Source organism: Mustela erminea, chromosome 11 (genome assembly GCF_009829155.1).
Source record: "Mustela erminea isolate mMusErm1 chromosome 11, mMusErm1.Pri, whole genome shotgun sequence".
Taxonomy (NCBI): Eukaryota; Metazoa; Chordata; class Mammalia; order Carnivora; family Mustelidae; genus Mustela; species Mustela erminea.
This window is the reverse complement of record NC_045624.1, coordinates 62,547,172-62,563,603: the sequence shown is the minus strand read 5'-3', so window position 1 is coordinate 62,563,603 and position 16,432 is coordinate 62,547,172. Positions and strand designations below refer to the sequence as shown.

Below are 16,432 nucleotides of genomic sequence, written 5' to 3'. Positions count from 1 at the left end.
TGACCATAAATGTTAAGGGTTTAAGTCTGGATTCTAAATATCATTCCATTGATCTCTGTGCCTATACCACACCATCTTGGTTACTGTAACTGTAGTAAGTTTCAGAGTCAGGATTTGTGAGTTCTCCTACTATGTTCTTATTTTTCAAGATAGTTTTGGCTTTTTTGGGTCCCTTACATTTCCATATGCATCTTGGAATCAGCTTGTCAATTTCTGCCCAAAAAGGCAGCTAAGATTAAGAGTTATTTGCTTTTTGGAGTGCCTGGGTGGCTCATTTGGTTGAGCCTCTGCCTTGGGCTCTGGTCATGATCCCAGGGTCCTGGGATGGAGCCCCACATCAGGCTCCTTGCTCGGCGGAGAGCCTGCTTCCCCCTCTCTCTCTGTCTGCTGCTCTGCCTACTTGTGCTCTTTCTCTCTCTCTCTGTGTCAACTAAATAAAAATCTTCAAAAAAATTGTTTTCTATTTCAAAGTAATAGTTTATGAAATAGAATCAAACTAGAAATGTCTAAAATTTCCAAATCAATGGCATTCTGTGACCAAACTGTTTAATGTTTGCAAAAGTATGATTTTTTAAAAAAATCCCAATTATTTTCAAGTGTTATCAATAGCTTTGGTAAAAGGACACTAGAATTTCAAAGGTAATAATTTAAGTTTTTATTTAAATTCCAGTTCATTAATATACAGTGTGATATTAATTCAAGTATACAATATAGTGATTCAACACCTTTATACAACACCCAGTACATCATCAAGTGTTCTCCTGAATCCCCATAGCCCATTTAACCAGTCTCCCCATGCACCTCCCCTCTGGTAAATATCAGTTTGTTCTTTATAGTTGAGGGTCTCTTCCTTGGTTTGCTTCTCTCTCTTCTTTTCCTTTGTTCATTAGTTTCATTTCTTAAATTTTACATATAACTGAAATCATATATTGTTTGTCTTCTCTGACTAATTTCATTTGGCATTTTACTCTCTAGGCTCCATCCAGGCTGTTACAAGATTTAATTTTTTTTTTATTATTTTTTTAATTGAGTAATATTCCAGTGTGTGTGTGTGTGTGTGTGTAACACATTTTCTTTATCTATTCACCAGTTGATGAATACAGATACTTGAATGTTTTCAAAATTTGGCTATTGTAAATAATGCTGCTATAAACAATGGAGTGCATATATCCCTTTGAATTAGTATTTTTGTATTCTTTGGGTAAATACCTAGTGGTACAACTGTTGGATTGTAAGGTAGTTTTATTTTTAAGTTTTTGAGGAACCTCTACACTGTTTTTCAGAGTGGCTGCACCAGTTTGCATCCCCACAAACAGGGCCCAGGGGTCCTTTTTCTCTATAACCTTGCCAACAGTTGTTGCTTGTGTTGTTGACTGTAGCCATTCTGACAGGTGTGAGATGAGATCTCGCTGTAGTTTTGATGTGTATTTCCCTGATCAGTGATCTTGAGCATCTTTTCATGTATCTGTTGGCCACCTATATGTATGTCTTCTTTTGAAAAATGTCTATTCATGGCTTCTGCCCACTTTTTGCGGGGAGGAAGGGCAGAGGGAGAGGAAGAGAGAATCCCAATCAGGCTCCGTGCCCAGCATGGACCCCGATGTGGAGCTTGATCCCATAACAAATTAAGTTCCTGTCTGTGTTCTCCTCTAAGATTTGTATGGTTTCAGGTCTCACCTTAGGTCTTCAAACCATTTTGAACTTATTTTCGTGTATGGTATAAGAAAGCAGTCCAGTTTCATTCTTTTGCATGTCGCTGTCCAGTTTTTCCAATACCGTTTGAAGAGGCTGTCTTTTTCCCATTGGATATTCTTTCTTGCTTTGTTGAAGATTAATTGACCATATACTTAGTTAATTTCTGAGTTTTCTATTCTGTTTCATTGATCTATGTGTCTGTTTTTGTGCCAGTACCATATTGTTTGATCACTATAGCTTTGCAATATAATTTGAAGTTCAGAATTATAATGCTTCCAGTTTCACTTTTCTTTTTCAATTGCTTTGACCCTCAGGGTCTTTGTGGTGCCATCTAAATTATAGTATTATCTGTTCTACTTTTCACAGAATACTATCAGTATTTTGATAGGCATTGCATTAAGTGTGTAGACTGCTTTGGTTGGTATAGACATTTTAATAATATTTGTTCTTCCAATCCCTGAGCAGGGAATGTCTTCCCATTTGTTTGTATCATCTTCAGTTTCTCCCCCCCAGTGTTTTATAGTTTTCAGAGTACCTGTTGTTTGACTCTTTGGTCAGATTTATTCCTAGCTATCTTACGGTTTTTAGTGCAACTGTAAATTGGATCAGTTCCTTAATTTCTCTTTCTACTGCTTCATTATTGATGTATAGAAATGCAATAGATTTCTGTACATTCATTTTGTATCCCACAACATTACTCAATTGGTGTATCAGTTCAAGCAATTTTTGATGAAGTTTTGGGTTTTCTATATAGAGTATCGTGATATCTGCAAACAGTGAAAGTTTGACTTGTTCCTTGCCAATGTGGATGCCTTTTAGTTCTTTGTGTTGTCTGATTGCTGAGGCTAGATCTTCCAGTACTGTGTTAAATAACAAGTGGTGAGAGCAGACATCCCTGTCATTTCTGACCATAGAGGAAAATTCTCAGTTTTTCTCCACTGAGGATGATATTAAACTGTGGGTTTTTCACATATGACCTTTCTTATGTTGTGCTATGTTCCCTCTATCCCTACTTTGTTGAGTTGTTTTTTTTTTGGATCATCAATTGGTGTTGTACTTTGTCAAATGCTTTTTATGTATCTATTGAGAAGATCATATTACTCTCATCCTTTATTAATGCAGTGTATCACGTTCATTTGCAAATACTGGACCACCCTTGCATCTCAGGAATACATCCCACTTGAGCGTAGTGAATGATTTTTTTTTTTTTTGTCTGTATTGTTGAATTTTGTTTGTTAGTATTTTACTGAGAATTTTTGAATCCATGTTCATCAGCAATCCTGGCCTATGGTTTTCTTTTTCAGAGGAGTCTTTATCTGGTTTGGGTATCAGGGCAACGCTGGCCTCATAGAATGAGTTTGGAAGTTTTCCTTCCTTCTCTATTTTTTGGAATAGTTTGAGAAGAATGGGGACTATCTCTTCTTTAAATTTCGGTAGAATTTGCAAAGCCAGCTGGGCCTGGGTTTTGTTTTGTGGGAGTTTTTGATTATTGATTTTTTTTTTTGCTGGTTATTGATCTGTTCAAGTTTTCTATTTCTTCCCGTTTCACTTTTGGTAGTTTATGTGTTTCTAGGAATTTATCCATTTCTTCCAGGTTGTCCAATTTGTTGACTGATGGTTTTTCATAATATTCTCTTATAACTGTACTTCTGTGGTATTGGTTGTTAGTTCTCTCTCATTTGTGATTTTATTTATTTGAGTCCTTTCTCTTTTCTTTTTGATGTGTCTGACTACAAGTGTATCTGTTTTTGTAATTTTTTCAAAGAACCAGCTCCTGGTTTCATTCATCTATTTTTTAAAAAATTTCTATATCATTTATTTCTGCTCTAATCCTTATTATTTCCTTCTTTCTGCTGGCTTTAGGCTTTGTTCTTTTTCTCGCTCCTTTGAGTATAAGGTCAGGTTGTTGAGATTTTTCTTGTTTCTTAAGGTAGACCTGTATTGCTATATACCTCCTTATCAGGACCACTTTTGCTGCACCCCAAAGGTTTTGAACCACTGTGGTTTCATTTTCACTTGTTTCTATGTTTTTTGTTTTTAAATTTCTTCTTTGGTTTCCTGGTTGACCCATTCATTGTTTAGTAGCATGTTGTTTAACCTCCATGTATTTGTGTTCTTTCCAGATTTTCTCTTGAGGTTGATCTCTAGTTTCATAGCACTGTAGTCAGAAACAGTGCATGGTATGATTTCAGCCTTTTTGTATTTGTTGTGGCCTGCTTTGTGAATGAATATGTGAGCTATTCTGGAGAATGCTTCATGTGCACTTGAAAAGAATGTGTATTGTGCTGTTTTAGGATGGAATGTTCTGACTAAATCTGTTAAGTCCATCTGGTCCAGTGTGTCATTCAAAGTCGATGTTTTCTTGTTTATTTTCTGTTTCGATGATCTGTCCATTGATGTAAGTGGGTCTTAAAGTCCCCTATGGTTATTGTTTTATTATCAATAAGTTCTTTTGTGCTTGGGTGCCCCCATATTGGGTGCATAAATATTTATAATTGTTAGATTTTCTTTTCGGATTGTCCCATTTATTATGATATAGTGCCTTTTTTATCTTTTGTTACAAAGGTAATAAATTATTGAAATATTTCTAGAAGAATTGCATTTTCCAACCTTCAAAATGACCACAAAAGTAAACTTTTAACCTTTTGTTATTTTGTACTCCTAGCTGAAAGTAGAATCACAGGATCATTCACGTCACTACTTCACAAAGTAACAGATAAATGGATATTCTTTCTTTCCATTTTATCTGTTGGAAGATTATGGCATTAGGGAGAGTTAACATGTATAACTTCAGACTGATTCACATTATATTACTTAAGTAAGCAGATATAAAACTTTTATGTCTGATCTTCCAACAGCATATTCCAGAAAACATCTCTCAAATAAAATTCAACCTATTAAATTGTTAAAAGATATAAATTAGGCACTGACATAAAGACAAACTGCAAAAGAGTGTAATGCTCAGCATTCCATTTTTATTTTCCAATGTGTAACAACACTCAATAATTGTCTGTCATGTTTATCTAGCGCAATTAAAATCCTTAATGCTACTAGTAAATTGCTAGATAAGCATTCCCTTGCCTTCTCTGCTAAGATCATTTTTGAGGGCAATTAACACCAAACAATCACAGGGGATGGAAAGACAGAAACATTTCATGCGTTTTAAGGCTAAATAAACTGCTGGCATCTTGTAGCAATTTATGCCTTCTGAAGAATGCGGGAATAAAACAAATGACTTCACAATTAGCGTGTTAAAACTTTTAGCAGTTCAACACTGAATTTGACACATGGAAAAATCAACCTCCTGACTTCTGATCATGTTTTATGTATCCCGTATCTATTCTGACCACTCTTCCAGGTTGAAATAAAAAGAAAACACTAGCAGGCTTAAAGTGGCAACTGGAGGACATACTGCTTTTGAGAGACATCCAATCACCCCATTCATTTGAATTATGAATGCACAGATAAAGCAGCTTTCTACAATCTTCACAGATACTATATTGTGTTGTTGAAAGGTGCACTGCTGATAAAGAATTCATTTTCAAAGCACATGGAAAATATTGGTTGGTTCTGATTTACAGCTGTTTGAATAAGCAACTCTGTGGCACTCTGTGAAACTTTTGGATTCATCTCAAAAGAAAACTCAAAAAATCTCTCCTACTTTAATATATATTCTATGTACATGACTGCAATCAGGAATGAGAAAAATTAGCTAGAACTTTATTACTGTCCTCATGGGTTTAAAAATGTTAAAAATATTGTTAAAAAATTCTCAAATAGAGTACTCTTTTATAATTGCATATTGAGGACTGATAACTCAATTCAGGAAAACCAAATTCCTATTTATAGCCAAATTCTTATCATCAAATGTTCTATCCAAATTCATATATTCAATGTATGAAAAGTTATGATCAACCTTGGGCATCATGTTTTTCATAGTGAAGTGTTCAGGAAAATGTAATTACAATGAAATGCTATTTTAATTTTATATTTATTGTTTTTATATACATATGAAGGCCTATCTCTTCATATCTGCTGGGTACTTAAAGATTTTCTCAGGAATTTTCAGCATCAGTATTCATGGCTATGGGATTCTGTTGCTGTTATTATTCCAATACTGGAAGTTACCCAATGAGGCACATTCAGATTCACTTAGGTACAGCTATGTACAAGTTTATTACCAAGGCCATTTCTTATTGCCAACTCTAAAACCTCCTGTTGTATAATAAGGGATTTGGCTCTTCTTTGTCTTGATTCCTGGGAGGTAGCCTTGAAGTCCTAAAATTTCCTGACTCTTTCTTATGCATGGTGGCTTCTTGGACTACAGGTGAGTTTATGTTAAAAGAGATGTCTGAAGAGGTGGGGCGGGTCATACCACAAAGACACAAGTTTAGAGGGTTTGGGTTTTAAGCCATATGATATCCACCCAATCTCTGTGTGCAGGTTGGGGAAAAGAGTGAGTTCAACTATGTGCCCAATGAATCAATTAATCATGTCTACGCAATGAGGCCCCAGTGAAAACTCTGCATAGCAAAGTTCAGGTGAGCTTTCTGGCAGATAATACACACTGATATGTAGAGAGGGCCATGCCCTCACAGACCTTGCCCATTTGTCTCTTATTTTGGTAGCTGTTTCTTCTTGTTCTTGTTCTTGTTCTGTTCTTTTCTTCCCTTTCTTTCTTTCTTTTTCTATTCCTTTTTCTTTTAAGAGAGGGAGAGAGATGATCTTAAGCAGGTTCCATGCCCAGTGCAGAGCCCGATCAAGTGAGGCTTGATCTCACAACCCTGAGATCGTTACCTGAGCCAAAATCAAGAGTCAGGTACTTAACTGAGTCACCCAGGCCCCCCTGGGTACTTCTGATTTGTATTCTTTTGCTATAATAAGACTCTAATTATAAGTCCTTGGGGGTTATGGGAAATGACTCCCTGTGCAGCTGAAAATCCTTATACAACTTTGACTCCCCCAAAACCTAACTACTAACCATCTACTGTTGACCACAAGTCTTATGGAATACATAAGGAGCTGAATAACATGCATTTTGTATATTGTATATACTATATGCTGTTTTCTTAAAATAAAGTAAGCTGGATCAAAAGAAAACATTAAGAAAATCTTAAGGAAGAGAAAATACACTTACAGTCCTGTACTATACTTACAGAAACAAATCTGTGTTCAAGTGAACCCACACAGTTAAAGTTGTATTGCTCAAGGGTCAACTGTATAGTGGTTTCTTAAGTTCTCTGAGGTGTTCCAGTAAACCCGAGGGGTGGCTGGAACCTCTAAATCTGTAGCCAGTATGTCAGTAGTAAGGGTGGCCTGGGGAGCCCTGAACCTGCCGCTGGTGTCTGAAGGGCCAAGCAGTCTGGTTGAAGACTAAGCCCTTAACTGGTGGCACTTGGCCTAACTCCAGGTAGTTAACGGCAGAGTTACACTTCACTTTCAGACATACCTTTTAATCTAAAAAGTAAATAAACTTATTTATATAAGACCCTGCATCTACAGTTCACTTATTCAACAAAAATAAAGCCTTGGGAATAATTACATACATTAAAGCATTTATGGACCTTCTCTCCAGATTTAACATTTATAATTTTAACTAATACTGTATTAAAAACAAGACATCAGTACTAAAAAGCTCACTTTGGGAATAAGGCTTTGTCAGCAATGTAAACATATTTGGTGGAAGGTTGAGACCATAAAGTAATGGGAAATAAATTCTAAATAAATTTAGAATAAAATTTATTCTAAAACTTATTACAGTGACTTATTTTTAACTTGATCCAATGTAGGACATTTTTCTTTCAATCAGTGAAAACCATATATTGTCTTAGAAGTATTTCCAAAGGATGATCTTTAAACATTAGTTTGCTGGATTTTAATAGGCATTAAGTATAATTTTAACCAAAAAAAAAAAAAAAATTCTGTGGTCAAGTTAAAAAATCACTGCATTTAAATTAAGTAGGTCTCTTTACCCTGGGCTTTCCTTTTTTTGCTAATATGAACTGTGAATCTCTAGAATGATTTGTTTGGTGCATTCCTATATTGACTTTTTTCTATAGCATCTCCTGGACCAGTAAGAAACAGATCATTCAGATAGGTTGTAATTACAATGCATTAGACTTGGATTCATATGAGCCTGGTAGAGGGTATTAAGGAGGGCACATATTGTACAGAACACTGAGTGTTATATGTAAACAGTGAATCTTGAAACACTTAAATAAATAAATAAATAAATAAAAAGCCTTGGATTCATGTTTTAAGGTGTATAGAGTTTTAATATGTAAAAAGTAGGATTTTTCGTGTCCATTTCCAGATATGGAAAAAAATGCAAAAGTGGATAAACAAATAAAAAACTTCAAACTCTCCCCAAATTAAGAAATTTTCTTTTTCTTAAATTATATTTACTTTAAAGTTCTAAGGCTCTAAAGGTCAAGCTAATGGCCAAGGGAGGGGGAAACTGTTATGTGAATAAATACCTTGAGGCTTTTTTTTTTTTTTAAATGGCTATTTAAAAAGACCCAAAGAGGAATCAAGTTTGTTTTTATGCAAGTTAACTAAAATTTCCTATAAGAGATATAGTGAATTTTAATGCAGCTATGAAGAAATGGAATAAACATGGAAAGTAAATACAAGTAAAGATTTTTCTTCAACATTTAAATTTAAAATGTCCATAAATTTGTTCGTGTGCTCTTGGGTTGCTTTTTTAGCCCACAGATAGGGCTTATGTCTAACATATAATACCTTCTTCATGTACGCATAAAAAATTCCTTATGCATAAGCCTTGTTCACTACATAACTCTTTTGATGATGTTTTGAAGAAGAAAAAGACCTACATTGAAGGAATGAGACCAGACTATTGAGTTATGGAACTTAAATACTATTTTAGATTTGCAGGGTTTTACTACTACAATAAGAATCTATATGTAGATTCACACAGGTCATTTAGTATCTTTATGAATTATGAACCTTGTGACATTATGTAAAGAATGAACAGTTCTATGGTTAAATCAACGAAATTGCCACAGATATCGGCAAGATTACCACTCTGTAATCATTTCGCTGAAAATTAGTGTTATAACTTCTCTAAAGAATAAGGGGGGATGAGGGGCCACAGGCCTATAGAAAGGATGTGAAATAAAATACAATGGCAGACGTTGTTGATTAAGGCGAAGATCAAAATTCTTTTTTTTTAATTGTTACAGATAATGAACTATTTTTAGCAGTTAAATTTACTTTAAGCCACAGAGCACTTTCTTTCTAAAAAGCTGAAAAGAAAGTCCAGTACATTTATGGGATTTATTGGAAGCTATGTTGGACAGCCTGGCCTGAGGGGCTCCGTGGAGCCCAGTCTGAAAACCATGTTATTAAGTAATAGATGAGTTGAGGTCTCCAGGACATGGAGCACATAGAATTAAATAATAACGCCAGATGTTTTTCTGTCACACACAACAGGAATGGTAGCTGCAGGAAATTTTCCAGTGAAAGTCTCTCCCTCATCACCTCTATAGTCCTCCTTCAGGGAGCCTGTTGGAGAATAATGCTGGTCTCCATACCTTATTTAAATTTGACTCGAGGCTACTGCTTTCTTTTTGTACTCAGTATCCACAGTGGCCCCTTCCTTCTTTCCCTGGCTCTTTAAACTTGCAACGATTACCTCAGGAAAAGTGTGTCCCTCAAACCCTGCCTCTCTTTTACACTTAAAAAGAAACAGATCTCAGTTGTGAATGACAACTGCAAAAGTCGTACTAGCTGTACCTGTGCTGTCAAATGTAAGATTTAAATTCTGAAATGAATCAGACATTAAACAAATACGACCAACTAAAAAAGGTTTTCACAGAACTTAGCACTCCCTTTCAGCTTGTTTACAAGACTCTATTTATTGCCTTTTCTGCCTGGTTTAATTAAACATGCTCTTCCTCAAATACCACCAACCATGATGATAAGGAAAAGTTTCTCATTCAATTTTGTTTCTAATTAACCTCTAATATTAAACTTATATAACCTTCTATAGAATCCTATTACAAAAGTAATACATTCTAGTTATACTATGGTTGAGTGGTTATGTAGGTTATCCTCAGAATCTACTGTCCCCATATTCATACTTATTTTTATCAGATGTACCCTGAATTCCACACAATATCTTAAAAGTACATGCTCTTGAACTAAAATCTATTTATAAGTTGAGTACTGATAATCATTAAATTGCCAGTATCCTTTATACAGAGCCCTGTAGACTCGTTCAGTTTGAGAATCATACCTAAATAGACATTCACCTTATGAAGACCCACCCTTGTAAATTAAAAAAAAAAATTCCTAATATTCTTTTCCTAATAAGTGGTAATCAAGTGAACAAGTAAACTATGACATGGGAGTATTGATTATTTTGCCTAAGTTAGCATATTGTGCTTCTGTAGGGGGTGATCTCCACAGGCCTTTCCTACAAAGATTTAAGTTCACATTCCTACCAAAACCTGTGAGGATATGCGCAATCCAGAAAAGTAATCCTTAAACTTTAAATGTGTGGGGTACCTGGCTGGTTCAGTTCTTAGAGCATGTAAGTCTTAATCTCAGTGTTGTGAGCTCAAGACCCATGATGGGCATGCAGCTTACTTGTAAATGAATGAATGAATAAATGCAAATTTTTAAAACGTGCAATAAAGCTTCCTGGGGATCTTGTCAAAATGCAGATTCTAACTCAGAAGGGGTCTGTAATGTGGGTTGAATTTTCACATTTCCAAGGTTTCTCTGTGAGGCTGATGCTGCTGATCTGTAGACCACTTGTGTCTTTACTTGTACAGGGAACTTTTGGTCCACAGAGCCTAAAGTATTTGCTAGCTGGAGATTTAAGAAAACATCTGGTGATAAGATGGCCACCAAATTTGACCTTTTATCAGCTTTTCCTCTCATTTTAACGCCAGAAAACATGTCCACAGGTGGAGACTTACCATACAAATGAAACCTCTGATGTATGAAGAACCATGTTCTGTCAACTGCACCATGTGCCCACTTGCCTGGGAGCCCCAGCCCCTCTGTGCTTAAGTACGTCCCCTTTCCCACCTCAGCCCCTTTAAAACATTCCCTGGCTGTCGTTCTGAGAGCCAGTCTGACACTTTCGTTAAGATGGTGTCTCCCTTTGCCTGCAGGTGCTGCCCCAATAAAGACTTGCCTGTGCCTTCAAATTTGGGGTCCAGCCTTGTTTCTCCTGTCGCTGGGTTTGAGAACCTGAGCCCAGTAACAGGTATATCATCTTTCATACAAACTTTACCACTACAAAGAATTCCAGACATAACAGAACTGTGCCTTAAGGAGAGGATATTAAAATAATGGTGACAACTTGAGAAATGGCCTAAAATAATATAATTAAACTGGTGAAAGTCCAACTATTTTATCAGTAGAATAACTGATAATATGATCCAAAGATGGACAGCACAGATAAAATAGAAACACCCTAAGGCCACTATCGAACAGGGAAGAGTTGCGTCTTTGCACTGCATACACGTGGGGATCAATTCTATGTTTAATCTGAAAGCAGAAAGAGACTTGTTCGTGAAAGCCTCTTTATCCACCATCCATGTGGAAAGCCAGTTTGGCTGAGAGAAGGCAGTGGTCACTGAGATTGTAATGTAGAGTGTGCCTCGCATAGAACACCGAAGTTAGAGTCTCCCACCAACACCATCAGAACTGATAGAACATATATAAGCAAACAAGCAATTTCCAAAGAAATCAGGCCACAGAGATTCAATTTCCTTGGATGTCACTTTGAGTAAATGTATTGGTAAATACTAAAATATCCCCCTGGACATCTACCATAGATTAGATTTAATGAGAAAGAATTGATGCTGGACAGACACAAGGAACGAAGTAGAGTCACTTACTTAGTTAAGGGTCTTAGATCCTTCCACAAGCCCCACAAAGCTCAGTGCTGTCGGGAATCTATCTTTTCTGCTTTTGTTCTAGAGTACAGTACTGTCTTCTTCATGCTTTGAGTCAACAATCCTACGGTATTAAGTTTACTGCCTTTGTTCAATTTCTATTATTTTTGTACTTTGACTTTTGTTAAGTGATTAAACATCTTTATGAGATTCATATTTTTAAGGGTTTTTTTTTTCCCCCCTAAAAATACAATTGACTGTTAAGTGGCTTACTGACACTCTCCTGCATCTAATTAACAGATCAGGATAAAAGTGAGAATATACAAAAGTCATTCTGAAAACTCAAAGGTTATGTTACAAATGATTATCTTGGTGATTCACTAGGCATAACAATTTAAAATGTGAGCAAACCCTTATAAGCTATATTCTAGGAGAAGCATATTTTTAAAAGTGATCTTCAATTTTACATTTTAATGACTAATTATGATCTTCTACATTATCATATATCTCAGAATGGCAAGTGCATTTACATTTTTCCTGGTCTCTAATCTATAGCACTGATATTATTGATACAGAAAATAAAATATCAGTTACCCTTGCACCTGTTTCTCAAAGCACACCTATTATAAATATCAAATTCCTTTTTCTTTTGTAGTTATTGTTCTAAATGCATTGACTATCTTTAAGTTAGGAATGTAGTAAACTAAATATATTAATCTGAAAATACTTATATCTAGAGCTTCAATATAATGGAGTCTCTGGGGCTATTTTTACTAGACTTTGATAATAAAGGAATTATGAGATAAGGTGAAAAAAGGGAAATGAATTTTGGAAATTTCTTTGTGGGGAGAGGTTTAAGAGATTCCAATAAATGTGTCACTGATGGTACTTCGATAGTTTATAAATAGAGATGGTCCTATTAGTTCATGTTGTTTTCTGAACCATATAATGAAACTGGAGGAGCACTGTTCCAATAGCAGAAGCTATTCCAGCAAGGTTCGAAGGTAACTGCTATGTCCCTCCCTCCTGGCAACGTAGCTCATCTTTCTGAGGTCACCTCCACGAGGAAGGTAGGAGGATCACTGCCCAGTGTTTGCAAATATATGGCATCTGTGATTCAGGCTGACCCACTGTAACCTAATCTCAGTCCAATACAAAAAGACAGATGTATTAAAATAAAAGAATAATGGAAAATATTGCTTAAGGACTACCATATTAAAATTTAGAACCAAAGAGTTTACAACATACTCTGATCAAAGATGGCCACTCTTCACAAACATCTGGCAATTTAATTATTATTACTGTGTTTGGTTTAGAAAACTAAAGAGGGCACAGTTAACTAAGAGTATGTACATTTTTCTTTTTTTTTTCTCCCTGCCACCAATTTTTTTTTTTTTTTTTTGCTAATCTTAACACAATGAGGAATAAATGAGATATTTGACTTCACACCAGTTATGACTTTCAGTCTTTCTTCTCTGCCATTTAGCGACATTTCACGCATATTTCAAATCTTGCCAGTTTGGTTATTAGAAGACTGTCTAGTTATTTGCAGATTAAATTCAAATCTCCTCCCCTCTGCCCTCTCTTGTGGCCTCGTTGGGCCTATTTGTTGGGCCTATATCTTCATCTGTACCAAGGGAAGTTTCTTGCACCATTTTTGTCTGCCCATAAGGCTTTCTTGCCACCAATTCTGGGATTTAGTTGCCAACTTCTGGACAAGACAAATGTCCCTGTGTGTCCTATCTGGTGCCCCCCAAATGCTCCATTATGGCACTATCTGTAAACCTTCATTTCCCTCCGTTCTGACCCATGTTCATTTAAACTCCACCCCCAGAGAAAGCAAACATGTAACAGTGAACAAAAATTGGATTACCATGGCTGTTACATCTGGACGTTTCCACGAGCCTGCCATTCTGGTCGTAGCATGCCATTGCTTGGTAACGATATCCTTGACCACATTCCTTGGTATCTCCTTGTGTTTTCACTCCCAGCAACAATTCCGCTTTCCCCTCTGGTAAAATGCAGTCTGACCAGTTCCCCACAGGCTGTGCATTATACTTGTCACAAGGACAGTACTGAGTCTCAATCAGGGGGTACAACTGAGAATTTTTACATTTTTCCTTCTTTTTACTTTTTCCTGTGGAGAAATTTAAGTTGGAAAATATTGTTACTCATTTCAAGCATCCCTAATTTTCTTCCTTTCCTAACTTCCTTTCTCCATTTTTAACCACATTCAACATTAGCTTACAAATAAATGCTATTTTCTCGCTCCACAGTGCTTTCTCTGGAGGCTCTTATTAATACTAGGTGCCTTGCAACAGTGAAATTTTTCTTATTTTCTCATTTTAAAATCACCATTTTGCAAAAGGTGTTCACTGTTTTGCTGCACTTTATACTCCTTGAATGATTAAAATCCTTTCAAATGATCATGGGCTTTCACTGATTAGGGGAGTTTAAGGTAATTGCATAAATCTCTCCTTTATAACATGTGCAAAAATATGAAAGAGAGAGAGTCAGTCACTGTACTGGACTGTACAGCTTTCTGTTTATTCCAAATAGATGGCATGGTTATATAGAATTATAATTCAGAAAATGAGATTTTTATATTTACTTTTCTGATTATGAGTTTGCATCTTTCATTATTTCTGAAGAGTCATCATTTTGACATACTTGGTGATTAGTGTAGTAAATAATATCCACAGTGAAGATATTGAGTGTCAGAACAAAGTGCTAGGAATGGTCTGTATGTAAATCTAAATAAATTCCCTTTTAAAATAAAAAACGAACAGTAATATGTGCTTGAAAATTAATGTATCATTATTTTAATTTAATCACATTTCTATTATGTTATGTTAAATATATATCATACTATTAGTTATATCACACACAATTAATTGCATATATTTATTTCTAACTTTCAAAATGTGCCTTATTTGGCCTTCAACAGACTTCTTTATGACGGGTGGTTCATTGTATAACTTTTAAATTCTGTATAGTCTACTGGCTATTTTTTTTTTCTTTTAGCTTTCTTTTTGCCACTGATAATATTCTTGAATGCACCAGGTTTAGCTCAGTATGATAGCTCCTGTTCTTGCTCATTATATCACCACTTTTTGTCATTGTGACTGCCTTTTAAAATGCAGTTTTCAGATACAAAATTAGTGTCATATTCCTCTTCTAGGCTATGAAAAATAATCTGAGGCTGTGACAGTGAGAATGGGTTAAGAAAATGAAGTGGCAACATTTGCTTTTGTTCTCTAAACACCTCACAGTCTGTCGGCAATCTGCCAGAAGTGTATGCTTAAACCAAAAAAATAAGCTACCTATTGTATGGGGAGCCAGCTCAATTTTCAGGGTTACTTTTCCTTTCTACTAAAAGTATATAGCACGTCTGTCACTGTCAACTTACATGAAAATACACATGCGAATCCCCTGGCGTAGTATCAGTACACCAGCAATAAGGCATATCTATATATTTTCCAAATACGTTGTCAGAACTCTGTTGGTCTAACTTTTAACATGTTTTCTAAGTTGACAGTATTGGCTTTCACATCACAATTATTCTTACCAACAATAGTGCGCTTTCTGGTCCTAACTGCACCACAGTCTCCGTTGCAAGAAGAAAACTTGGACCAGCTGGTAAACTGACAGTCATCTTGGCAGGGGATCTGGCAGGGCTGGGTGAGGGCTGGCACGGGGCCTGCGTACCAAAGGCACTCGTGGATGCCAGCCTGTCCTCCATCTTGCTTTCGACAAGTAATAGCTAAAGGAAAAGCATATAGAGCTGTTTAAAACAAATTTGAATGTCTATAATTATTCCACAATTTCAGAATTCACCAACATTTTCTTACGCAGTCAGAGGAATCCTCTTTTAATTCTTTATTTGCAGTGGAAATCTGGGAGGAGTGTTTCTAATAATCATAGTAGTCATTAAATTGATCCTGTAGTTTTTTTTTTTTTTTAAAGATTTTATTTATTTTTTGTCAGAGAGAGCGAGAGCGAGAGAACGCACACATGCAGGGGGAGAAACAGGCAGAGAAGGCAGAGGGAGAGGCAGGCTCCCAGCCGAGCAAGGAGCCCCATGTGGGACTCGATCCCAGGATCCTGGGATCATGACCTGAGCCGAAGGCAGTGGATTAATCAACTGAGCCACCCAGGCATCCTGATCCCATGGGTTTTTTAAAATAATGGATAACCCTCAGTGATTTTTTGACACAGAAAAGCACACACACACACACACACACACACACACACACACACAGGCACAGCATTTAGCCATTTTTATTACATGCTATTAAGGATTTCAAGTCCTTATTTAGAAATTAATTATTTAAGAGACAACACATGGGTTCTGATAATAGTTTATGCTGAACAAAGACTATTCATAGAGGTTCTGGGAGACACCCCATTCCTCTAATAATATTTATATATCATTGGCTGCTCTAGGATTTCTATACAGAGGGGTCTTATTAGCAACAAACTGGAAGGTTTGGGTGAGGAGGGGATGCTTATGGAATCCATCTTGTAGCTACATTTGCATGGAAAGTATGTTATTTTACATTGGAAGCTTGTTGGGATGGCTGTGGAGTGGTTAATGGGGAGAGGGGCCTGTGTCCAAGTCCCCCATTCAGCTCTGTCTACAAGTTCTTCACAAGCACAAATATCAACCATGAATTTAAAAATAAAAACAAAAATTTTAGCAATCTTTATTATATCATAACCGACATTTCCCCAATTACATATAAGCCCTAAAAAATGGTCAATTATATATATATATATATATATATATATATATACACACACACACATATATATATGAGTTCCCCCAAGATATTGTTCTACTAGATTTTTTAAAATCATGTCAT

At 36.0% G+C, this 16,432-nt stretch overlaps 1 protein-coding gene across 3 annotated transcripts in view; it reads right to left on the bottom strand.

Moving 5' to 3' along the window:
- THSD7A (thrombospondin type 1 domain containing 7A) overlaps window positions 1-16,432 on the bottom strand; it is a 452,669-nt gene that overhangs the window by 39,008 nt on the left and 397,229 nt on the right. For all 3 annotated transcript variants that reach the window (XM_032303909.1, XM_032303911.1, XM_032303910.1), the window contains 2 exons: window positions 15,136-15,330; window positions 13,441-13,704 (listed from right to left, as the gene is read on the bottom strand). In XM_032303909.1, the coding sequence (XP_032159800.1) occupies window positions 13,441-13,704; window positions 15,136-15,330 (459 nt within the window). The remainder of the gene's footprint in view (window positions 1-13,440; window positions 13,705-15,135; window positions 15,331-16,432) is intronic.